This window comes from Erpetoichthys calabaricus, chromosome 1 (assembly GCF_900747795.2).
Source record: "Erpetoichthys calabaricus chromosome 1, fErpCal1.3, whole genome shotgun sequence".
Lineage (NCBI taxonomy): Eukaryota > Metazoa > Chordata > Cladistia > Polypteriformes > Polypteridae > Erpetoichthys > Erpetoichthys calabaricus.
In genome coordinates this window covers 288,166,615-288,193,238 of record NC_041394.2, presented here as the reverse complement: position 1 = coordinate 288,193,238, position 26,624 = coordinate 288,166,615, and the positions used below count along the sequence as shown (strand labels likewise).

General features: G+C 42.1%; 1 protein-coding gene across 1 annotated transcript in view; it reads left to right on the top strand.

Moving 5' to 3' along the window:
* LOC114646736 (uncharacterized) overlaps positions 1-26,624 on the top strand; it is a 118,689-nt gene that overhangs the window by 75,396 nt on the left and 16,669 nt on the right. The window contains exons 3-7 of the mRNA XM_028795061.2: positions 11,577-11,635; positions 14,681-14,772; positions 18,710-18,824; positions 25,410-25,459; positions 25,585-25,657. Coding sequence (XP_028650894.1) covers positions 11,577-11,635; positions 14,681-14,772; positions 18,710-18,824; positions 25,410-25,459; positions 25,585-25,657 — 389 coding nt within the window. The remainder of the gene's footprint in view (positions 1-11,576; positions 11,636-14,680; positions 14,773-18,709; positions 18,825-25,409; positions 25,460-25,584; positions 25,658-26,624) is intronic.

Here is a 26,624-nt window from a genome sequence, read left to right as displayed (position 1 = left end):
CATGAACACCCATTTTACTGGAGTATTGGAAGAAGCACTACACTTTAATTTGGATCACTGTTTCTTTTAATAAAAGCATTTTGCACATTTTCATCAACACTTCCTTGTTAAATGTCCTCATTGCATTGGCTCAAGGAGTAAGGCAGCTGCAGCCCCCCTGGACCATCTCACACGTACAGGACCATCACGTTTACTAAAGCTACACTGCCTCCAAATAAATGTATTACTGGCTGACCAAGGCCATTGAGCCACAACATTTGTTAGTCTCATTTTGGAATGACAGATGACTTGTTCATTGATGGAATGTCACAGCTTATGGTTAACTAAAGCAGCTTCATTCTCTCTAGATGCCCTTATTGCAATATGGGTGCAGTAAATTGCTCCAGTTACGTTAAGAAAACCAGACTCTGCTATTGCCTTTTTATGTTGGCAAAAATATCTTATATTTTATGTATGCACTGTATACCCACATGATAGGAACACTGGATGTAGTGTCCAAGGTTATTATAGTTAACGAAAACTAAAATCAAAACTGAAACTATTATTAAAAAAACATTTTTGTAAACCAAAATAAAATAATTAACAAAACCGAAATGAAAAACTAAATGAAACTATTAAAGTAGCTGGAAAGACTAACTGAAATAAAATAATAATTTACTAAAATAATTTTAGTTTTCATTTTTGAATGAATATTCTTGCTGTTAGTTTTTAATCCTTAGAACTTTTAACTCTAAAACTAAAAGTCATCCACCACGAGCCGCCCGCATATATTCATCCAATGAACGGGAGCTGGTGACGGAGGGGGGCTGTTCACACAGCAATTGCAGTGACAGAGTAAGCTGAATACGTGGGTAAAGCATGTGGAATAGAAAGCTATTTACGTACCACCTTTCTTTGCACTTGTTCTATATCAAGATATAATTCAAATGCCTGAAACTGAAATGTGGTGGTCAACAAAAACTTTACCGTATGGACAGTAAAATCACAAATGAGTAACGTTTCAGTTTATTTCTCAGGTGCCTGCTTTTTGTTGACAGCAATTCACCTGCCACTTTGCATACAAAGTATAGAGTAAGTATAATCATGAAAAAAATTCGACCTCGATATTTTGATGAATCTTGACGTTTTAGACCTCCCCAAGTCCGAAAATACCGTTTTTTGGAATTATGTCTGTGTGTGTGTGTGTGTGTGTGTGTGTGTGTGTGTGTGTGTAAACACGATAACTCAAAAATGCAACTAGATAGATAGATAAAATTTGGCATGTGGTTGTTACACCAGAATTGTAAATCTGTATTAACTTTTGGGCCAAATCCATCAACCGGAAGTGGTACTTTACCTGAACACATGCTCGTTTTTTTTTATTTTTATTCATGTAGCTGCAGAGTCCGATTTAATTTTACTCGGTTTACTCCTCAAATATCCATTCTCATATCTGAGTGCATGGGAAAGTCAAGAGGAGACCACTCCCGATTTTTGAAAATATAACTGCATTGATCAAGAGACTGACTAGGTTGTCATACAAGATCAGCATATTGTTGTTGACCAGTCAGTTTTGCTTTAAAAATGTCCTTTAACAACAAAGAGATACAAACCTTGTAAAATTCCTGAGTTGGTAATGTCTCTACTGAACTACAGGTAGGTAGGCGAAGAGAGCCTGCCAAGTGATGAAAAGCTAAGCATACTAATGTGTTTTTGTATTTATGCTATATTTATTAATTTATCTTTTTTTAGTTAATATTCATCATTATTAATACCAGATATTGTGAAAAGAATCCAAAGAATGTTTTAAAATATTTGTCCCCATTTTTTCAATGTTTCGCTCTCTCTCAAATCAGATAGTTGAAATATCATATTCTTTTTTCTCTTAACATCATCCATATCATACATATTGCATACCATGGATTTTTCGTGCCTTGCATCCAAACCTGCTTGGGTAGGCTCCAGGTTCCTGCGATCCTGCCCTGATAAACAGATTTAGATAATGTATATATTGTTCTTAATCTCAGATGCTGTCTCTGTCGTTTTGTGCCTGTCCATACTCTTATTACCTACTCTTACTCTGCTCATTATGGGTTTACTGTTCTTATGGTGGACTATTCAAGTCTTACTGTCCCTAACCTTCACACTACATGCTTGTTTTTCTTTGTTTACCTCAGTACAGCTAGGTGGGGTCTGCACACTGATTCAAGCCTAAGAGCCCTGTTTTTCCTAAGCCCCCATGATTTTCATGATCACACCTGTCAGAACATAGTAGATTCTGTTTTCTGATTTTTGATCTTTTCAGGCCTGCAGGTGTAAAATTATGTCTAGAAATTGTTTGTGAACTGAAATGGAATCAGAGATCAATATGGCTGGTAGAAAATAACAAAGCCCAGTATTTGAGATTTTTGAATGCAATATTGAAGGCATTCATTATATGCACTTTGTCGTTGGAGCGGGATATGTTGTGTGCTGTAGACATTTAGAGTAAAAATTCACCTAAATTTCATTACAAATTGGACTATTCTGGGCAATAAAAGGAAAATAAAAAAGTTCCAACAGTCAGCGCAGATTTGTTCAGCACAAATGACATAGAAAATATTTTTTAAATTATAAAATTGTGTAAAATTGTTCATATTCAGTATCTGGTTTTGATTATGCTTGTTTTTATCAGACAAAAACAAAACCAAATAATAAAGTGTGTTGTGTAGTGTAGTAAGCTTCCACTAACATTAAACTCATATTATATCCAAACTCGTTAAGTGCACAGTTCTGTCTTATTGTGACACAAAAACTAAACTCCATAGTAGCTCTTTAACCATACCATAATTACTAAAACTAAAACTGAAACTAATATATATAAAAATAAAATAGAAATGTCTTTGTAAAATAAAAACTAAACTAAAACTAAAAATACATGATGAAGGAAAACTAAAACTAATCTGAATTTCCACGTAAGGTCAGAAAAAATATAGAAATAAAAACTAATATAAAAAGACAAAACTATAATAACATTGGTAGTATCTCACCGGTTGGTTAATGGATTCCAGCATAGCAGGCATGACGTAGTAAAGCTTGGTTGAGATATTCACGTTCTGTCAGCCAGTTCCCTGAAAAATAACAACAGGTATCCAATATAAAACTGACAATAAAATAAAAAAAGTTTATCATTGGAAATACACAGCATTGGCCCTCTTAAAAGGGAACTAAAATAGAGTCTACATCATATTCATCACTTTTGAGGTGTAATGTGTTGGTGACATATATTCTAATAACGACTGCCTGATTTGATTTATGCACTTGAGTTATCATTTAGCTGGTATGGCTGTATACCCGTTCTTGTTCAAGAGTGTCTTAATTTTCAGTTTCTCTGAAATGTTGCATACAGATGTGTCAGAGTTACCATAAGCTTTCTTTTACAAATCCAGTCCTTTTCAAGCCTCTTTAAGTTTTATAACTCTGACCCCAGGGCTTTTTTCTTGTACTTGTGTTCCTCCTGTTCGCTTTTGAATACTTGTTACACACATTGAGTATGGAGAATTTGCTCTATAAATAAATTGTACATGTGTTAGTGTTGTCATTATTTATTACTAAATGATAGGGACCATGAGAGGAATACAAAGAAAGGAGAATAGATTACATGTTCTTGTAAGGCTAGTAAGAAGAGCATGGCTGTGTTTGGTTGGAGTTAACAATTGTGACATCACACTACCCACTTTGTTCTGTTTTCACATACGTCTCCAGTTAACTTTTGAGAAGAAATGCTTAGGAACTGTGATTTGCTACTTGATCTACCCAAAAAGCAGGTAAAGTTAGCTGTAATATTAATCAGTTTAAAACAAAGCAGATAAAATGCAATAAGTGAGCACTGCATCACTTCAAATAAAGCTGTCAAATGGTATTTTGATATGTTACAGCTGGGTTAAAAAACATAACATAACATTCTCAACCTTGCCTAATCTATAAGGCATTCACGTGAAATGTCCCACTTTTATTTATCAAATTTCCCATAGAACATAATTGCACCATTTCTGCATTGCAACAGAGCTTTTGATGAAAGGGTTTGATGCGTGGGTAGATACTGTGGAGTACACAGACTAAATCGACTGTGTTTCATAAGAGACAACCCACCTTAATCGGTAAGAGCTAAGAGAAAAGATAAATCATTTGCATGTTGCTGTTGGTCTTATTCAGAAGGCCATCTACTCAAGGGAAACATTTTAAACTGTTCTTTTCATCGATGATGCAAAGCTACAGAGCACTGAGCTTAAAGCTGAAGCATTTTAAAGCATAAATGGCACACAGCACTTTTTTGCAACACTGGATATTGACAGTGAGATTGACCTCTACTTCCATTGTAAATGGGTAAACATTTTTTTGTAGTGCTCCTCGGTAGAAAGAAGCACATGCCCAGTTAATTACAGTGGGTGCTGCCTAAAGCCGTACTACAAGAACTTCAATAAGAGTCTCGTAGGAAGATGTCCACTGAGTCTCTCTTCTTCTGCCTGTCACAAATGTTCCAACAAAACTGGACTGCCTCTTATATGTTTCTGTCCAAGTTTTAGCCTAGATCATGACACACTAACATATTCTTGATTTCTTCATAAAGTCTATACCCAAACAGTGGAAATGAAAGTTTCTTTGCAAGCCTCTGTACTATTTAAGGGATCAGACAGCTTCATAGTAACTATGTGTAAACTACACAGTACTATTGTGCCTCTTTTGGATTTGAAGTTGGATCTTGTAAAAGAGAAAATATCCTGCAGGTTCATTCAACATTGTATTATAGCAGCTAACACACTAGACTTTAAAACCTAAGGCTGACATTTCATCTTTCAAGACTGAGTAACTGTGTGACCCTAAGCAAGTAGTATAACCTATCTCTGCTTCAATTGTCAGATATGCAGTTGCCATGTTAAAACAGGATATGAAATGTGTCTTATCAGAGAATTTGCTAATGACAAGTGGCAGAGATCAAATGAGGCATTTCTTTAAGCGCTTTAAAAAAAAAACGGTTGAACACATTAATTAAAGTCAAAACAAGTAAGTTATATGCTTGTTCATCAGAGTTCAAGATCAAAACCAAAGTTGCCAGCAAAAGGAAACTTAAGGCATATCTAAAATCTTTTACCTGTATGAACTGTGTATAAGAGTACAAGTCTCTCAAAGGTCAGCCCTTAAGTGGTTCAAGGTCTGATGCTATCCCCTGCAAATGGCTATCATTTGTAGTGTGACCATCATAACGTTATGCACCACACAACATGTAAATCACATGCCCCATATGGTAACATCCATGAGGATAATCATAAAAGACAAAGATACAAAAATACAATGGAATGACATCACTAAATAACATCATTGTCATCCTTATTATCCATGGTTAAGTAGCTGATCAGACAATGTAGTGTTCCATGTGGTAAGTCACACATAATACTACTGTATGTCTGTCTATCTATCTATCTATCTATCTATCTATCTATCTATCTATCTATCTATCTATCTATCTATCTATCTATCTATCTATCTATCTATCTATCTATCTATCTATCTATCTATCTATCTATCTTATAGTGGGCACATTGGTTTATGCTGCTACCTATGTAGTCTCATGGTGTAGTGATGGTGTTGTCACCATCTGTGTGGAGTTTCCACATTCTCTTTGTGTCTGTGTGGTGTTTTTCTCTGGGTGCTCAAGTTTTCCTCCACATCCCAAAGGCTTACGTTATCTTCATTAGTCAATGCTAAATAGTCCCATTGTGAGTGTGTTTGTAAATATAACATGTGGTGGACTGATGCCCCTTCTAGGTATTTTCCATTTTCATTTTGCTATTTTCTGGTTTTACCCTGTTCAGCCAGATGCCCCCCAAATGTTTTAGGTACACTCTTATTAGGTGCACCCTATTATTTTATGACTTTCACTCTGCATGCCCAAACTATCTTAGTCTGTTTCTCTTTAGCACAACGCTTATTTTGAGCATTTCAACATTAGGAATTAATTATTAATGTATTCCTGACAGCATGAAAATAGTTATACTATGTTTCTTGTGCATCCTCCATAAAACAAAGAATGTGACCAGTCTTACGGTGCACTTCTGAAAATTATGCCTTCTTTGGAAAATTAAAACACTTCACATCAATTGCCAGGAACTATCTTCTTTTGGCCTGAGACACTGATTTATAACTCTAGTTACAAGACTTTTTCTAAAGTTCAATTTTAAAACCTGGTCTTGGTTCTAATATAAACCTTAAATTTGCGTATTTCATGATGAGATTCTATGGTGCAGCCTCCTTAGTGTTATGTTTACCCCTGGGAAAATAAGCCAAAAATGTTGAATTTTTTCAACAAGAAAAAATTATACTATGTCTAACAGATAAATGATAATATCAAAATGCCAATATAAATAGAAAAGAAAAGGTATATCTAGTGTTGGCAGCTGTACTGATGCAGATTTAGTACAGTATGCATAATTTGTGTAATATGTTTTGAAACGCACAGCCTTTGTGCACTTTTCTTAAAATTGTATTTCTTTTGCTTGCATATGAGAGAATGTCAGCGTCTGATCTGCAATATTGACATGACCGTTGTGTTATTGTATGCTACCACAGAGCAAAGGCTTAGTGACTTCCACATTTCTCCTGACATGAACATTTACAATTGCTGCATTGTGAACAGTGCTTAGGAGACTAACATCTTTCTTGTCCTTCTATTTGATCACAATTATTTTGCTGTTTTGCCACACTGAAGCTTCATGTGACTGAATTCAACACAGATATCATGGTAGTTCGGTCATACAGTGCCGTATGCATTAATTACACTATCTGTGTCCACATCTGTTGACCAATTCACACTGTCACCACTATCACTTGATACAAGTAATCGCTCAGTTTCAATTTGTTCGAATATTGTCTTTACATGCCCCACTCATAAACATTGATGAGCTAGCATACAGTGACAAAACACACTGAAATATTCATGAATATATTGCAGCCTGATGTTATTTGATCCTCTAGATTTGCAGCAGGATACTTTCCAGAGAGTTATTCTGGCTTAACTTTGTAAATGAAAACAATACAGTTTAACCTGAGAGACACTCATGCTTAACCGTATTTACATAGAATTTCAAGCCCAGAGACCCTTGGGCTTAATGCCAAGGAGGTTAAAGGAATATTTTTAAATGCAGTTAGCCCAATGTTAATAAACAAGTCCTACCAAGAAGCAGGTCAGATATTGTAGTCATACATATCATAACTCAAACATTACCAGATTAACTTAACATTAAATACACTTAGTGAGAAGAGTGGTTATTGCTGCTGTCTCACAGCTCCAGAGGCCGGTGGTCACTGTCTGTGTGGAGTGCACATTCTCTTTGTGTTTGTGTGGCGTTTTTCTCTGGGACTCAAAGAAGGAAATATGAAGCTGGTTTTAAATTAAAAGTCGTTGAAGTGGCAAAAGAAATTGGTAACTGCACTGCTGCAACAAAATTTGATGTGTTTGAAAAAATGGTGCGAGATTGGAGGAAGCAAAAAGTGTTGTGTTTTTGAACAGGCGTATAAGTCGGAGTCTGATTTATTGATCGATTTTTCGGGTTTCAAGACCCGACTTATACGCGAGTATATACGGTATATGTTACCCTAACTGGCAATACTAAATAGCCCCACTGTGTGTGAGTTTTTGAATGTTCTCACTGGCTGAGTAGGATTAGGAGGTTCATTAATGGATAGATGGATATATTTGGAACAATTGGAGATTTTTCTGTTTATCACAATAGCACAGTTTTAGTGTCAGTTTTAAATATCCATCCATCCATCCATCCATCCATCCATTGTCTCCCGCTTATCCGAGGTCGGGTCGCGGGGGCAGCAGCTTGAGCAGAGATGCCCAGACTTCCCTCTCCCCGGCCACTTCCTCTAGCTCTTCCGGGAGAATCCCAAGGCGTTCCCAGGCCAGTCGAGAGACATAGTCCCTCCAGCGTGTCCTGGGTCTTCCCCGGGGCCTTCTCCCGGTTGGACGTGCCCGGAACACCTCACCAGGGAGGCGTCCAGGAGGCATCCTGATCAGATGCCCGAGCCACCTCATCTGACTCCTCTCGATGCGGAGGAGCAGCGGCTCTACTCTGAGCCCCTCCCGGATGACTGAGCTTCTCACCCTATCTTTAAGGGAAAGCCCAGACACCCTGCGGAGGAAACTCATTTCAGCCGCTTGTATTCGCGATCTCGTTCTTTCGGTCACTACCCATAGCTCATGACCATAGGTGAGGGTAGGAACATAGATCGACTGGTAAATTGAGAGCTTCGCCTTGTGGCTCAGCTCCTTTTTCACCACGACAGACCGATGCAATGCCCGCATTACTGCGGATGCCGCACCGATCCGCCTGTCGATCTCACCCTCCATTCTTCCCTCACTCGTGAACAAGACCCCGAGATACTTGAACTCCTCCACTTGGGGCAGGATCTCGCTACCAACCCTGAGAGGGCACTCCACCCTTTTCCGGCTGAGGACCATGGTCTCGGATTTGGAGGTGCTGATTCTCATCCCAGCCGCTTCACACTCGGCTGCGAACCGATCCAGAGAGAGCTGAAGATCACGGCCTGATGAAGCAAACAGGACAACATCATCTGCAAAAAGCAGTGACCCAATCCTGAGCCCACCAAACCGGACCCCCTCAACACCCTGGCTGCGCCTAGAAATTCTGTCCATAAAAGTTATGAACAGAATCGGTGACAAAGGGCAGCCCTGGCGGAGTCCAACTCTCACTGGAAACGGGTTCGACTTACTGCCGGCAATGCGGACCAAGCTCTGGCACCGATCGTACAGGGACTGAACAGCCCTTATCAGGGGGGCCGGTACCCCATACTCTCGGAGTACCCCCCACAGGATTCCCCGAGGGACACGGTCGAATGCCTTTTCTAAGTCCACAAAACACATGTAGACTGGTTGGGCAAACTCCCATGCACCCTCCAGGACCCTGCTAAGGGTATAGAGCTGGTCCACTGTTCCGCGACCAGGACGAAAACCACACTGTTCCTCCTGAATCCGAGGCTCGACTATCCGACGGACCCTCCTCTCCAGGACCCCTGAATAGACTTTTCCAGGGAGGCTGAGGAGTGTGATCCCTCTGTAGTTGGAACACACCCTCCGATCCCCCTTCTTAAAGAGGGGGACCACCACCCCGGTCTGCCAATCCAGAGGCACTGTCCCTGATGTCCATGCGATGTTGCAGAGGCGTGTCAGCCAAGACAGTCCTACAACATCCAGAGCCTTGAGGAACTCCGGGCGTATCTCATCCACCCCCGGGGCCCTGCCACCAAGGAGTTTTTTGACCACCTCGGTGACCTCAGTCCCAGAGATGGGGGAGCCCACCTCTGAGTCCCCAGGCTCTGCTTCCTCATTGGAAGGCATGTTAATGGGATTGAGGAGGTCTTCGAAGTATTCCCCCCACCGACCCACAACGTCCCGAGTCGAGGTCAGCAGCGCACCATCCCCACCATATACAGTGTTGACACTGCACTGCTTCCCCTTCCTGAGACGCCGGATGGTGGACCAGAATCTCCTCGAAGCCGTCCGAAAGTCATTCTCCATGGCCTCCCCAAACTCCTCCCACGCCCGAGTTTTTGCCTCAGCAACCACCAAAGCCGCATTCCGCTTGGCCTGCCGGTACCTATCAGCTGCCTCCGGGGTCCCACAGGACAAAAGGGTCCTGTAGGACTCCTTCTTCAGCTTGACGGCATCCTTCACCGCCGGTGTCCACCAGCGGGTTCGGGGATTGCCGCCACGACAGGCACCGACCACCTTACGGCCACAGCTCCGGTCAGCTGCCTCAACAATAGAGGCACGGAACATGGCCCATTCGGACTCAATGTCCCCCACCTCCCTCGGGATGTGGTCGAAGTTCTGCCGGAGGTGGGAGTTGAAGCTACTTCTGACAGGGGGCTCTGCCAGACGTTCCCAGCAGACCCTCACAACACGTTTGGGCCTACCACGCCTGACCGGCATCCTCCCCCACCATCGAAGCCAACTCACCACCAGGTGGTGAACAGTTGACAGCTCCGCCCCTCTCTTCACCCGAGTGTCCAAGACATGTGGCCGCAAGTCCGACGACACGACCACAAAGTCGATCATCGAACTGAGGCCTAGGGTGTCCTGGTGCCAAGTGCACATATGAACACCCCTATGCTTGAACATGGTGTTCGTTATGGACAATCCGTGACGAGCACAGAAGTCCAATAACAAAACACCGCTCGGGTTCAGATCAGGGGGGCCATTCCTCCCAATCACGCCCTTCCAGGTCTCACTGTCATTGCCCACGTGAGCATTGAAGTCTCCCAGCAGAACGAGGGAGTCCCCAGAAGGTATGCCCTCTAGCACCCCCTCCAGGGACTCCAAAAAGGGTGGGTACTCCGAACTGCTGTTCGGTGCATACACACAAACAACAGTTAGGACCCGTCCCCCCACCCGAAGGCGAAGGGAGGCTACCCTCTCGTCCACCGGGGTAAACCCCAATGTACAGGCTCCAAGTTGGGGGGCAATAAGTATACCCACACCTGCTCGGCGCCTCTCACCGGGGGCAACTCCAGAGTGGTAGAGAGTCCAGCCCCTCTCAAGGAGATTGGTTCCAGAGTCCAAGCTGTGCGTCGAGGTGAGTCCGACTATATCTAGCCGGAACCTCTCAACTTCGCGCACTAGCTCAGGCTCCTTCCCCTTCAGAGAGGTGACATTCCACGTCCCAAGAGCCAGCTTCTGTAGCCGAGGATCGGACCGCCAAGGTCCCCGCCTTCGGCCACCACCCAACTCACACTGCACCCGACCTCCTTGGCCCCTCCCATAGGTGGTGAGCCCATGGGAAGGGGGACCCACGTTGCCTCTTCGGGCTGTGCCCGGCCGAGCCCCATGGGTGCAGGCCCGGCCACCAGGCGCTCGCCATCGAGCCCCACCTCCAGGCCTGGCTCCAGAGTGGGGCCCCGGTGACCCGCGTCCGGGCAAGGGAAAACGCCGTCCAAAATAGTTTTTCGTCATAGGAGGTTTGTTTAACCGCTCTTTGTCTCATCCCTCACCTAGGATCAGTTTGCCTTGGGTGGCCCTACCAGGGGCATAAAGCCCCGGACAACAGAGCTCCTAGGATCATTGGGACACGCAAACCCCTCCACCACGATAAGGTCTTAGCAAATTATTATGCAACCAAATACTGTAATGTAGATGTGATTTTATATTGTTCTGATTTGTTTATGTTAATCATTGTGATTCCTTCCTTACCACTCATTTAACTTAACATGTGCATATACAGTATGAATGCAAATATTGCAAGATTTAGCAATTTACTTTATTCTTTAATAGATGTAGACATGGGCAAGTGCTCTGAGCCCGTACTCAGTGAAAAACACTTTACAACAATATACTTTAAGAATGAAAGTGAATCTCACATACATTGACCTGTAGATAGACGCTGACAGCGCAATCCCTAACAAGTGATTCTAGTGCAGGAGTGAATTTCCATGCGTGACTATCATTGTTTCCCTGTTCCCTGAAAATTCTTTACCTAAACCTGCCTACTTTGACTAGAACTACTACTGCAGGCTGATTTGTAATTCTGTTTTTGCAGATATATTTAACATCAAAAATATCTCTGTGGAAGAACAGCTTGGGAAGCCACATGAAAAGGTAAACAATATTTGTCACTATGTTTGTTAGTATTTTCATCCTTTTGAACATTCAAAGAATGAAAGTAATTGAATGCTGTTTTTGTTCCTGTTGCTTACATAATGTGTAAACCAAATCAAAGCTACCCTATTAGGATGTGCTAGCATTCATCAAACGAACCCTCGCTTGAAATCTGCCAAGCTATAAAAAAAAAAATAAAAAAAAGACAGAGGAAGCTCAACAGGGTAAATTTGACCTTGGAAATGAGATGCGACACAGAAGGCATGAGCTGCTGTGTTACTTCATAAGCTGATCATTAAAATACTGTGTTTACAAAGAGTAAAAGTAATAAAAGACAGGCAGAATCCTTCTGCTTCTAGAGATGGGGACTGTCTGTATTAACAGATGACTAAACTTCCGTTATTAAAATAGACAAATAGAACATTGGTTGACTTTTCAACACCTGTGTAATTTGTCGTTATCTAACCCTGTGACAGTAATTATACAGCGTGTGAATCAGAATGAGTCACCAGAGGCCATGTTAACAGCACTTGTTACAACATCTGACACTCATTCAGAAAAATGCAAGTCCATTATTAAATAACGTCTCCACGGTAGTGTGCATCTTTGAAACCAAAAGAAACAAAAGAAGAAACCCAGATGGCGTGAAAAAGTCTGGCTAGAGAAACACTTTCCTCCAGCTGATGTAGTAAGTGACTTGATGTTGTGTCTGTTTATTAGTCAGTGATGCTGATTCTGTAAAGGAGCTGCTCACTGAGGCAAGACCCGCAGAATATTTTCAAACATGAAACTCTACACAACACATGCAGAGTTAGGGTCTCTTTTTAGTCCCTAAATGATTGAGATGCTTTCAAGTCTACCATCATATAAATCCACAATATTTTATAACATTAACAATTTCTTGTGGTGCATGCCTTAGGGAGGATGGTTAAACTTCCAGTAGAGAGATTAATGGAAATATCTAAAAAGAACTTTATACCAGCCTTATGGGATATTGTTGTGTAAAATATATTTTCTAGAGACTTCTACAAAAGAAAGTGTGTGCTTTAGCACTAGTGCTTCAAAGTTCCAAAGTTAGTCATTTGTCTATTCCAAGTCTGGTAGCTGGCAGTGTTGTTTGTTTTCAAAGCACCTTAGTGTTCTGCCTCAAGCCAAACACACAGTGCATGCTAGACTATTCGGTGAGCATGAGAGAGTGAGCGTGGGTGTGCAGGAATTGTCATGTGAAGGACTGGTATCTTATTCAGAGCCAATTCCAGTCTTATGTCAGATGCTGTTGGCATAGCCTGTGTCTTTTTATAACCCCGTCCTGGAAGGAGTGGCTTCTGAAAATGGGTAGGTTAATGGAAGGATGGGTGAATGAATAGATTGATAGAAGTTTAATGCTGTTTCAGCATAGAATAATCTGGTTTTCTGTGGATTTGCAAAGCAGTAAACAATTTATGAATCTTTATTAAATTCCTTGGATCAGACTTTGTAGGTTTCACGGGTTTCCATACGAGTAGACCTTCTCTCATAGTCCAAAGACAGGATTTAAGACTACTTGGCATATCTAAATGTGCCCAGTGTGAGAAAATGTGGGTGTGTGCCATGCCACAGATTGCCTTCCTATTTAGTTTTGTTTTCTGGCTTGCAGTTAATGCTGCTAGTATAGGCCCCTGCAATACCATGAAAGCAAAAATGGATATTGAAAATGTATTCATGAATGAATGAATGGTTCAAAGTGATCTGCCTTTAGAAAAAAAAATCATTATTGGGGAATTAATTTTACCTTTGGAAATCTTGAATTTCCGATATCATAGTTTATCTTCACAAGGTCTGCCTCACTTGGAATAGGTTGCCAAATGCAAAAACAGCAACATGATGGCATACAGGCAGACCTAAGTCCTGCATCAGACCTTAAGGAGAGAGAGAGAACGACATACTATAAGCAATGAAAGGTTGTCAGTATGTGATTGGGAGCACTGGGGCCTGGATAAATCACTCTAGGGAGCAACACTTAACCTTCTTATTATAAAGAACATGAGCCCAATGGTGGCAACACAGTGTGGTCACTAAGAAGCTGCCCTTCTGCTTAGAGCAGGGAGTTGAAAAGGCTCTTTAGGTTAAAATGAAGATTCAAGTATGCAGGCCTTCTAGCGCTCCTGGAGGAAGTTGTAGCATGGTGTCCCTGAAGTTTATGGGAGGCAACCACTGATCTCCGAAATAATTCCAGAGCTTGGCAGGTAGTGAACGTAGGATGGGTTGTAGAGCTACCTCATGGGTAGAGTACCTTTGAGTGAAAAGTCTGGAACAGAGTTAGGTGAGCACTTGAATAACAAGAAGATGAAAGGCTAACATGTGCAGTGGTAGAGTAAGGGAGAAAGAGAAGATAAGAAAAACAGCACTTTAATGTGGTACTCTTGTGGGCAAGTGGGTGAGTCACTCCACCTCATATTTAGTTTGTGTCTATAGGGGCTTCAGATTAGCTAGTTTATTTTGTTTATTTCTACTTTGGGTTGGTGCATCTATCCCTGAATGGTATTTTGATAACACAGATGGTATTTTATTTTATTAGTGTTATTTAGGTTGCAGAAGCCTGCCATAATGGCTACGTTCCTGACACAATATCTAAAAACAACAGTGGCCAGCTCTTCTGCTTTAGAGCATCATGAATCTGAGTCCAGTTTCCTGAGTCCTACTGTTTGAGTGGAGCTGCTCATTCTTCTTGACTGCTTGGATCTCTAGATGAAGTTTTTTTTCATATTGAAAACACAAGTATCCAAAGTATCCAAAGCACTTCAATCTGATGAGAAGTGGAAATGTGTGTGTGTGTGTGTGGTTATAAATAATAATAATAATTCATTACATTTATATAGCGCTTTTCTCAGTACTCAAAGCGCTATGCCTCGTAGTAGATGCATGTCCTGGTCAGGGTCAGCTTAAGTCTTCCACCTGATGCAGTCAAGACAGAATCTGACTCCCGGTGACAGTGTTATGAAAAAGCAGTCTCTCTGCCTAGGTTTGTTTGTTTGTTAACGTATTTATTTTTTGTTCACCCCTTAGCTTGCTGATTCAACCTTTGACTGCAATGATAATGAGTCAGACTGTAGCAGTGAAGACACAGTAAGCCTAAGTGAAGATCTAGATTTTCAAAGGTAATGTACGGTTTTAGAATAAGTACTCTTCTTATTTTGAAAATTCTCCATGTACTTCTTCTTTTGATGATCACTGTGGCAACAAGTTGAGCTGGTTAGGCCAGACTTTCCTTTCCACAGGAATAGCCCTCTATGCACTCCTGGATTTGCCACCGTTAGCTTTGTGCAGACCATGTTCTATAGGAGATACCTGGAACATCATCAGTAAATGTGCAAACCAGGAGCTCAACTTGAAGGTCCTAGCAGATAGCAGTTCTACTGCCTTTTCTAAAGATGGAGCCCATGAACCTCATTTAAGCAACATGTGCCTTTGATCTTATTCTTCCAGAAACTTTTCCAAGCAGTCGTACATGACAATTGGAAAGTAAGTTGAACAGTAATGCAAGAGCCTCATTCAATGACTTTGCTTCCATTTCACCAGCACTGACCAGTGCAATGCCCAATATACAGTACTATCCCTAATACGCCAAGATGCTGTTCAGTCTCACTGTCATTTCAGTCCTCACTCAGGAGTAAGGCCTTAAGGTACTTGAACCTCACTTGGGTATGCTACTCCTCCCTTGTGTGCAATGAGAAAGCTAGAGTTTTCATGAGCTCAGGTAAGAAGGTGCAAATTCTTCCCTTTGTGCTTGGATGTGAATCATTGTAACAGGACCACATAGGTATTGTTGTTTATAGTGTTTGCACCCAGTCGCGTCTCGTCTCAGCACCCCATTTAAACTAATATGTGTCTGTTGAAATGTCGTCCCCATAATGAGAAACAGGGAAGGATGTTGTGGGGAGGCAGCGAACCCTGGACACGTCAGTAGCGGAATTTTTTTCAGTTACATTCGGCTCTTCATTATTTAAACGATCAGGAGGGAAAGAAGAGGGAGAAAAGGAGAGAGACGGAGATTTCAAGTATCAACAACCGATCAATATTAGCCTGCTATTATTTACATTGCGCCTGGTTCCAGTTTGCTTCTCATTCTGCCAAAATCACGACAGCACCATCATTGCCAAAAACCCCGGGGTTGGACTTTATTATCCACCATTTGCCAAGGAAGCATGGTGAGCTTGTTCTATTTTACTCGGGAGACTCAAACACATCCATTTTTTATCAGTCTTCTGTATTCTGGACAGTGATTTACCCGGACTCAATTTCACATTCATTGTCATTCAGTACTCATCCATTGATATTATTTGTGTTTTGTGTTTGTTATACGTTTGCAGGGGCATGGGAGATTTTGTTATTGTACAGGTGTTGACTTCACTTATAGCTGCTTTGGTGGAGGGATATATATATATATATGTAGATATATTTTACGTCGCGGATTTGTATTCTTGTATCTGTCATTGTATTGTATTTAATATATTCCCACAACTATTTTACATATTTGCTTTCATTTGCTAGTCTTTAACTGTCGATTGGGGAGGAGGGAAAATATTATTTGTTAGAGATACGGCTTGGTATTGAGAGGTTTTGTCAGTAATTCATCCAGGCCACAGGTCCTGGTAGTGTGGCTGGGTAAGGGGTCGGCTGTTACATCATCTCCTCAATTTCCTGTAGATATCATAGTTAGATTAGCATAGAAACACAGCATGCATACAATAGAAGAGGTACTGTACCTCTTAGGTCATTAAATTGGACACTCATTCAGCCTCAGTTAAGTCTTGTTAAGCTGTCAAATCTCAAACAAGAGATGCACCCTGGATGGAGTCCTATAACTATCTAATTTCAACTAACTCACTTAACACCAACTCTGTACTGCACACAGCAGCAGTCCTTTGAGGCCCATATTCATGTTACAATCCCTATAAAATGTGAAAAAGTACACAATTATCATCCTTTAACAAACTGAAAGCCACTAGTTGACAGGTTAGACAAACTACTGTCTATGCCATGGTCAAAGAGTTGGTACCCCATTTTATGGTCAACGTAGAAGCAAAATTCTTGTTTTGTATATGAAGCTTCTTCTTCTTCTTTCTTGGCTACTCTCATTTTATATAAGGACATTATTTTTGACTGGGTTTCTCAAGTACTAATCATGTATAGGTTTTAGCATGATTCTTTATGGTTGGATGTCATTCCTCACGCCAACCCTACCTTATTCATCGGGGCTTGGGACAGACTCCAAAATGGAGGCTGGGTTAGTTGGATTATCTAATCTAATTATGCTGATGATACTGGGAAAGACAGAAATGGTATAAAAGTTTGAAATAGTATGTTTTATGCAATAATGGTGACATTCATATTTGTTTCAGAATTTTGCAGATTTTAACTATTACTAGTCTTGCCCTACTGTATGTTACAGAAAACAATTATTATCCACACTTAATCTTTTCTGGTCATCTTTACAAGAGGGCTATTCAGCCTCCTTCCGGGCCAAATTACACAAAGTCTACCCTTCCACCGAGCGATAGGCTCACATCTCATGTTACACTAAATAAAATATACAGCCTGCCTCCACAGACCACCAGCTTTTATACAAGTCTTGGTCTGACACCTTGAGATAATACTGTACTCAGTAATGCTATTTTACATGCCAGTGTCTGCATCTCATAACCCTGCAAAAAAAATCAAAAACAACCAATTCCTCAATATAACTGTGACGATGCGGGTCCTGCTCCACGCTCCCATCTTCCTTCTGGGAGCCCTTGAACCCTACACTGTTGGTAGTGTCACCGATGAGCTGGATAGAGAGGCACAGCAATGAAGCAAGGAGATGGTGCAAAAAGTGCAAAAGTGCTTTTATTTAAAAAATCAACAAAACCAAACAGTGTCCAAATAAATAGTGCAGCGCCTCTTAAATCTCCAAATAAATAATCCAACAAAACCAAGTGAAAGATGGAGGTTAAAACACGATAGAAAAAATCCTTTAAAAACAACAAGGTTAAAATAATGGCTGGAAGCCGTCCTTTTAAAAAACAGATCCTGGTGCCTTTCTTCTAGGGGACTGCCCTGCTTCTCCCGTCCAGGCTATGCACCAGGGGAGCCACCGTACCTGCAGATGACCTTCATTCTACCTTCTTCTGCTGGTCTGTTCGCCTTTCCAATCCCTGGCTCTGGTAGACTTCACCAGACCGTGACTTGGGCTCACGGTCATGTCCCAAGTCCCGACTCCCACTGCCTTCTTGACCTTATATGGCGAGCCTTCTTCCTTCCGGTCACTCCCGCTACTCACTAATGCTCAGCAGGAGCGACCACAATTGACTGCTCCCGGGGTGCCAGCCAAACATCACACAAGGGCTCACTGTCAAGTAGCCTTCCTCTCTCTACTGACAGCACATTCGCTCGCTCACGCACCAGCTTTCTCCTGCCTGCTTCCTGCCTTCTTCTTCTCCTGTAGCCTCAATTCATCTTTTTTCTTATTTTCCCTCTCCTTGCCGCCTTGTGCTTCTATTATTTTTCATGGAGACGTGGATCAGGTGTGGCAATTAGCAGCTCACGCATCAATTACGGATGCGGACGACTCCTCACCTGTGCACTTAAGCAAGGACTGCCCGCATCACGGATTCACCCAGGAACCACTCCCGCCACACTACCATGCCCCCTTCTCTAAGCCATGAAGGCGGCGATTATTTATTTAAAAAGTGCCCTTTTTGACTTGAGCTGTTGGACCCGCTACACCACATTAACTATGAAAAAAATATATAGGTTTAATGTATCGTTTAGGTAATTAATATTCCACAGCATAAATTACAGGGTTGGAGAATAATGGAGCTTTGAAGATGGGTTTTAAGTAATGAACAATGTCTGCATGCAAAAATACGACTTTTTTCAAGTGAATATAAAAAGTGAAATAAAGAACAGATTTGTTATTTCAAAGACAGTTTTTGTATAAGAATGCTATTACAACAAGAAAAACAATTAAAAAAACTCTTTTGCATTGCTTTTGTGATATTTTTGAGCAAGTTAAAACCACATTATGCATGCTAACTACCATTCATGTTTCAGAAACTCAACTAGGTCAACACATGACCTTATAAGTGTAACCGCTGACACCAATAAAGGCAAGAAAATGTCAGAAGAGGAAAAAGAGAAGCTTGAATGGCTACAAGCCAAAAAAGAGGTAAGAAAACTCCATTAACTACATTATTTTCCAGGTGAAACAAATCAACCAATTGTGACTTAATGGGCCTTTTGCACCACTGGTCGATACAAAGCCCATCACAAAGCCATTAAATGAGTAGAGCAACCCAGTGCTGGTCCTATAGAAGGATTATACTGTGCTGCTTGTGTTGACTGCAACTAATGAGTGGATCTCAGGCCGATTCTTGCAATTAAATGAGTTCTTAATTCACGCTTTGTTTTTCTGCATCTGCACTTAGTTATAATTCTGGTCATCCATCCATCCATCCATCCATTGTCTCCCGCTTATCCGAGGTCGGGTCGCGGGGGCAGCAGCTTGAGCAGAGATGCCCAGACTTCCCTCTCCCCGGCCACTTCTTCTAGCTCTTCCGGGAGAATCCCAAGGCGTTCCCAGGCCAGTCGAGAGACATAGTCCCTCCAACGTGTCCTGGGTCTTCCCTGGGGCCTCCTCCCGGTTGGACGTGCCCGGAACACCTCACCAGGGAGGCGTCCAGGAGGCATCCTGATCAGATGCCCGAGCCACCTCATCTGACTCCTCTCGATGCGGAGGAGCAGCGGCTCTACTCTGAGCCCCTCCCGGATGACTGAGCTTCTCACCCTATCTTTAAGGGAAAGCCCAGACACCCTGCGGAGGAAACTCATTTCAGCCGCTTGTATTCGCGATCTCGTTCTTTCGGTCACTACCCATAGTTCATGACCATAGGTGAGGGTAGGAACATAGATCGACTGGTAAATTGAGAGCTTCGCCTTGCGGCTCAGCTCCTTTTTCACCACGACAGACCGATGCAGCGCCCGCATTACTGCGGATGCCGCACCGATCCGCCTGTCGATCTCACGCTCCATTTTTCCCTCACTCGTGAACAAGATCCCGAGATACTTGAACTCCTCCACTTGAAGCAGGATCTCGCTACCAACCCTGAGAGGGCACTCCACCCTTTTCCGGCTGAGGACCATGGTCTCGGATTTGGAGGTGCTGATTCTCATTCCAGCCGCTTCACACTCGGCTGCGAACCGATCCAGAGAGAGCTGAAGATCACGGCCTGATGAAGCAAACAGGACAACATCATCTGCAAAAAGCAGTGACCCAATCCTGAGCCCACCAAACCGGACCCCCTCAACGCCCTGGCTGCGCCTAGAAATTCTGTCCATAAAAGTTATGAACAGAATCGGTGACAAAGGGCAGCCCTGGCGGAGTCCAACTCTCACTGGAAACAGGTTCGACTTACTGCCGGCAATGCGGACCAAGCTCTGGCACCGATCGTACAGGGACCGAACAGCCCTTATCAGGGGGGCCGGTACCCCATACTCTCGGAGTACCCCCCACAGGATTCCCCGAGGGACACGGTCGAATGCCTTTTCCAAGTCCACAAAACACATGTAGACTGGTTGGGCAAACTCCCATGCACCCTCCAGGACCCTGCTAAGGGTATAGAGCTGGTCCACTGTTCCGCGACCAGGACGAAAACCACACTGTTCCTCCTGAATCCGAGGCTCGACTATCCGACGGACCCTCCTCTCCAGGACCCCTGAATAAACTTTTCCAGGGAGGCTGAGGAGTGTGATCCCTCTGTAGTTGGAACACACCCTCCGGTCCCCTTTCTTAAAGAGGGGGACCACCACCCCAGTCTGCCAATCCAGAGGCACTGTCCCTGATGTCCATGCGATGTTGCAGAGGCGTGTCAACCAAGACAGTCCTATAACATCCAGAGCCTTGAGGAACTCCGGGCGTATCTCATCCACCCCCGGGGCCCTGCCACCAAGGAGTTTTTTGACCACCTCGGTGACCTCAGTCCCAGAGATGGGGGAGCCCACCTCTGAGTCCCCAGGCTCTGCTTCCTCATTGGAAGGCATGTTAATGGAATTGAAGAGGTCTTCGAAGTACTCCCCCCACCGACCCACAACGTCCCGAGTCGAGGTCAGCAGCGCACCATCCCCACCATATACAGTGTTGACACTGCACTGCTTCCCCTTCCTGAGACGCTGGATGGTGGACCAGAATCTCCTCGAAGCCGTCCGAAAGTCGTTCTCCATGGCCTCCCCAAACTCCTCCCACGCCCGAGTTTTTGCCTCAGCAACCACCAAAGCCGCATTCCGCTTGGCCTGCCGGTACCTATCAGCTGCCTCCAGGGTCCCACAGGACAAAAGGGTCCTGTAGGACTCCTTCTTCAGCTTGACGGCATCCTTCACCGCCGGTGTCCACCAACGGGTTCGGGGATTGCCGCCACGACAGGCACCGACCACCTTACGGCCACAGCTCCGGTCAGCTGCCTCAACAATAGAGGCACGGAACATGGCCCATTCGGACTCGATGTCCCCCACCTCCCTCGGGACATGGTCGAAGTTCTGCCGGAGGTGGGAGTTGAAGCTACTTCTGACAGGGGGCTCTGCCAGACGTTCCCAGCAGACCCTCATAACACGTTTGGGCCTACCACGCCTGACCGGCATCCTCCCCCACCATCGAAGCCAACTCACCACCAGGTGGTGATCAGTTGACAGCTCCGCCCCTCTCTTCACCCGAGTGTCCAAGACATGTGGCCGCAAGTCAGACGACGCGACCACAAAGTCGATCATCGAACTCAGGCCTAGGGTGTCCTGGTGCCAAGTGCACATATGAACACCCCTATGCTTGAACATGGTGTTCGTTATGGACAATCCGTGACGAGCACAGAAGTCCAATAACAAAACACCGCTCGGGTTCAGATCGGGGTAATATGAAAACCCATAATAAAAAAACTATTTTTTATATATGGTCATCTTTTGAGTCCAGAATTGCAAAGAAAATAATCAGCAAAGTCCTTTTAGAAACATTTTATTCTTGAACTTGAATTAAAAATATTTAAAGGTATACTGCAAAAAGCAATAAACTTTATTCATTTGAAAAAAAATGCTTTGGCATCTCCATTAGTCTAGAGCACTGGTAGTCAACCTGGTCCCTATCGCCCACTAGTGGGCATTCCAGCTTTCATGGTGGGGGTAGCGGAGCAACCAAACGGCGCTGCGATTACATACTAATCGACTAATTAAACTATAGTAAGTTCTTTTATAAAGATTTATTCTGCCAAACTTAGCGAAAATCCGACATAAAGTACTTCGTAAGTAATTATTATTATATGCTTTAACTTCCTGTAACTCTGCTTTATAAATTTTATAAAGTAAAGTTACTTCCCTACCTTATAAATCACCATTACTGTGGAACCGGTGGGCGGTTAGAAAATTTTACTACTACCAGAGATACAAAAGTGGGCGGTAGGTATAAAAAGGTTGACTACCCCTGGTCTAGAGGATAGAAAACTCTGCCAACTTTATATGTTGCCACTAGTGTGAAACATAGCATGACCCACGCAACTTTGCACAATGGCCTGCAGTTGATCCTGCATATCTGAAAGTGTGTTTTCTCTGAACTTGAACCAGCCATAGAAAACAAAAGCACTGCCTGACCAGTCGCAGCATATACAGTATGAAAGTTAAAGGTCAGTGTCTGCAGTGATCATCAGTCCAAGACTATGCATGAGATTTACTTCAGATCACCTTATTCTTATTAAGTGCATTTCTACTTAGGAACCCAATGTTCTATGCAATAATTACAAAAATAGCATAAAAAGATGATGCAAGATAATGATGAAATATAAACAGAGAAACATTATGAAATACGTATTATATACTGTATATTGTGGTGTAAAGGGCTGGTTTCATCCAACCCTTGGCCAAGATCAAAAGCAGCTAAGAATAATTTCTTTATCCAACAAATTAATTCCGCCAGAACACCTACTTCCACACACCTTACACATTTACCTTTCCCTTATCCCCTTCCTAACACAAAATGAGCTCTTGCCACTACTATCCTCCCAACTCTGAACTCACTTAGTCCAATCACTGATGCTTTTTTTTAAGTTTAATCCTGGAGTATGTCAGGCACACTGGGAACATAGTCTGGGAGTGCCTTCAGGTTGAACAGAGCTTCTGGCAGACAGAGAGCCCCAGAGGACCTCAACAGAATGTTCTACCCAACTACCAAGTAATCCTTTGGAAACAAAAACTGGAGCGGCAAAAGAAAGTTGTTGTTGCCCTGCAGCTCAGGGAAAAACACATTCCATTTCTTCCATTATGTTGACTTTCCATGACTTGGCAAGACCAGAATCCATTTATATAAAGAATTTATTAAATTCATTTTAGTTATACAGTATACAATAGGGTGTAATAGAAGGTGGAGAAGAGTGTAATACACAAGAGAACACACCACAGGCCATGCCTCTTGTGACCTTGACTATCCAGCGGTGTTCAATGACACCTTAGTTAGCTTATGTTTGTCTCAAAGACTTCTTTCCTTGTCTTCTCTCTCCTAGCTTTGCTACTCAATAGCCTCCTCTTCCTCTTTGTCAGATGAGCTCTTGTCTCTGATCCACTCCTGACTCTGTGTTGGAGCCACTTTCAAGGCCTGACCCAGGAGTACTTAGGGTTCCATAATGACATCAATGGACAGCACACCTGGGTCACCCACATATATACATTATATATTGTCAAGCTTGGGTTGTAGAGTTGCATAGGAGGCAGGGTTTTCCGTGGAATATTAACTTTAACAGGCAGTTACAGAAATAAGAGTTAATTCATCAGAAGTTTCTCTTCAGCATACAGGGTATGAGCGCACATGGAGCAACTGGCAAATGATACACTCCAGCACCATCCTTCAGCTTAGAAGAACACAAAGACTTCTAGCTCAGAAACAGCGGCTGGGGGAGACGTGGTCTAGGGAAGAGAGGACAGAAGAGTGAGCAATTGGCTGGCTGGGGCTCGGTCATTTAAATGTTGTAAACAACGTGCGAGAACCAGTAAAAGAGTAAAGCTGCAGCTGATCCCACAAAAGACCTGTTAAGAGTATGTTTGTTTCCCATTGAAATACTGTTTAGGTGGGGTTTTTCGAAGGGCAGCTGTGTTTTTTTGCAATTGGTTTACTTGTTAACAGAGAGCCAACTCACAGCTAAGAGAGCATTAGCACATGGCAGCTGGCATTACAAATATGGAGGAGAGGAGCTGCTGTTTTGAGCGACCTCTGCTGCTGCCATGAATGATGGTGAATTGGCCGGGACATCAGTTACAATATATATATATATATATATATATATATATATATATATATATACATGGTGGTTTTAAGTCTAAATTCCAGCTGTTTTTAGTCAGCCATATTCTATCAGTAAGTAAACAATGCCAATTTCATTGCAAAGGCCATACTAAACAAAACTGTCTTTAAATAAGAGGGAAATAAAGAGTTCCTTGATATAAATGCAACATTATAATCAGTCAATGTGTCTTTTATACTGTAGCATCTTGGAAAAAGCACTTGACAAAGCAAACCTGCAGTACCAGATGAACGATATCATAGAGAATGTTTGGTATAGTACGAAAATCACAAGGTTGCTCAAAGGATTGGTGCTGGGTCCTCTCCTCTTGTACTTGTACACCACCTCACTAGGACTTATCATCTAGTTTCAGGGATTTTCATGTCAGTGCTATGCCTTTTATACTCAGAAACAACTGTTGTTCCCTTCCAGAAAACCACACAGTCTCAGCTAGAATTTCAGCATGTCTCACTGACATCTTAGCTTAGATGAAGGAATCCTACCTACAGCTCAACCTGACAAAGATGGAGCTCCTTGTTACCCCAGTCACCCAGTCCACAACACCTTGTGTCTGGTAAAACATCACTCTTTACCACTAACAGCTCCTAAGTCAGTACACCACCTTGGGGGGATTCTCAATGACCAGCTATTCTTCACTGACCAAATTGCTACTACCTCTTGTTCTTATAGATTTAAACAGTATAATATCTGCATTTGTCTCATCTCATCTGGTCTTTTGTAACTCTCTGCTGGCAGGAGTACCTGCATTTGCTATGAGCCACTGCAGATGATTGATTTAAAGTACAGCAGCACATCTGGTGTTCAACAAGCCAAGATGGGCACAAGTCGCTCCTCCTTTCAGATCACTACACCCTTGTGATTTTTGTAGCAGCGCATATTAAAGTCATATCTCTTGATGCTTGCTTACAGATTAGTCAATGCATCAGCACCTATGTCTTTGGACTTGTTTGCCTTGGATTGCCATTTTAGGCAAATCCCTTATTTTGCCTTTTTCCTTTATTGTTCTCTTTTCTGATTTTTGTGAATAAATTCTTTAATTACAGTATAAAAATTCTTTGTTGGCCTTGTCGTTTAAGCCAGAGGTTTTACAATTTTCTCTTCCGTGAAAGCATTTTTGTGTTCTTTAGACGTTTAAAAATATTTTTAAACTTTAAAAGTTAGTGCCCCATTTCAGGCTACCTGGGGTGTTGCCTGTTTAGGAGGTTGACCAGTGAAGCGCTTGTCAGGTTTTCATTTTCTTTGAGGTCTGTTCAACTCTTTTTGCCATTTTCTGTTGGTGCATTTACAACAAAAATAATAAAAGCACTATTTATGATACTTTTCTTCTTTTTTTTGTATTTTGCTCTTTTTCTTTCTGTTCCTAATTTTGTTAATATAAAATGTAATGTCATCTTACTCAAAATACAATACTTTTTTTTTTTGTACAGGTCAGCAAGTTCCTTGGACTTGTAAACCCAGACAGTGGCTTCATGATCAGGTACAATTGTACACGCAAACTTTCTGGCTTTTTTCTCTATCCCCTTGTTAAAAGTAAACCTTTTTGGCTCAGCAAATAATATGCCATTTCTTATTTTACTCATTTATATTTCACCCTTTTTATAGAATGAATAATGAAGCTCATGTCAAAGATGCAAAGCCAATCCTTGATAACAAGAAGATCTGTCTCTTTACAAAGGTGAGCCATTAATTCCACTTTCTTTTGCCAAACAAATTTTTAAATGTTTAGAATGTTTTTAGTTCAGATCACCAGTTACAGTTTCAAGTAACTTTATCCTGTTTAACATCTGCAACTTGATTTGTTTTTTAGCTTTATTGGATGGTAAATTATTCAAATCCCATGCACTGCAAAAAATGCAAACTAAGCAAGTAAAAATTATTTATATCATTACATTAAATCTTGTTTTCCTTATTGTAAGAATTGCTGACTTATCAACAAACTTGTATTTAAAGTTATTTTGTATACTTTAAGAAATTTTGTCAAGTAAATTTTGCTTACTCAATTGGCAGATTTTTTGCTAATTAAAAGCAAAACTACTGTCATTTAAAGTTTTTTGTTTAGTTTTTGCATATGCACTTTTACAGTGCACATCCGGTTACTGTCCATATTCTGTCTATCAGCCTTCTTAAGTTGATAATCTGGGTTCGGACACTGTCTCTGTGAAGTTTCCACTTTCTCCCAATGTCTAACCGGCTTTTCCTCTGGGTATTCTAGCTTTCCTTCTAAATCTCAAAGATGTGCCTATTAGTTTGACTGATGATTCTAAACTGTTCCTATACGCATAAAGGACTGGCAGCCCATTCAGAGTTGGTGTTTTGCTTGTGTGAGATACTGTTAGGATAGACTGTGGCCTCTGGTGACACTGAATATAATTGAGCAGGTTTTACATTTTATTTAGCTTTTCTGTTGTGCATTTGAAATAAGGGGTTCTCCACACAACTACAGTCCTAATAAACAGTTGGCTTTTAATGATCCCTTTACATTTATATTTAGTTGCTTAGCAGATGGTTATATGCAAAGCGACTTACTAAGCAGGTGAACATAATTGAGTGACATCAGCCTAGGGACTGTTTTAAACCAGTATAGCAGGACAGGTTACAAAAGCTGGTCATCACTAATGAAGAGTTATAAAGCTAACATAACA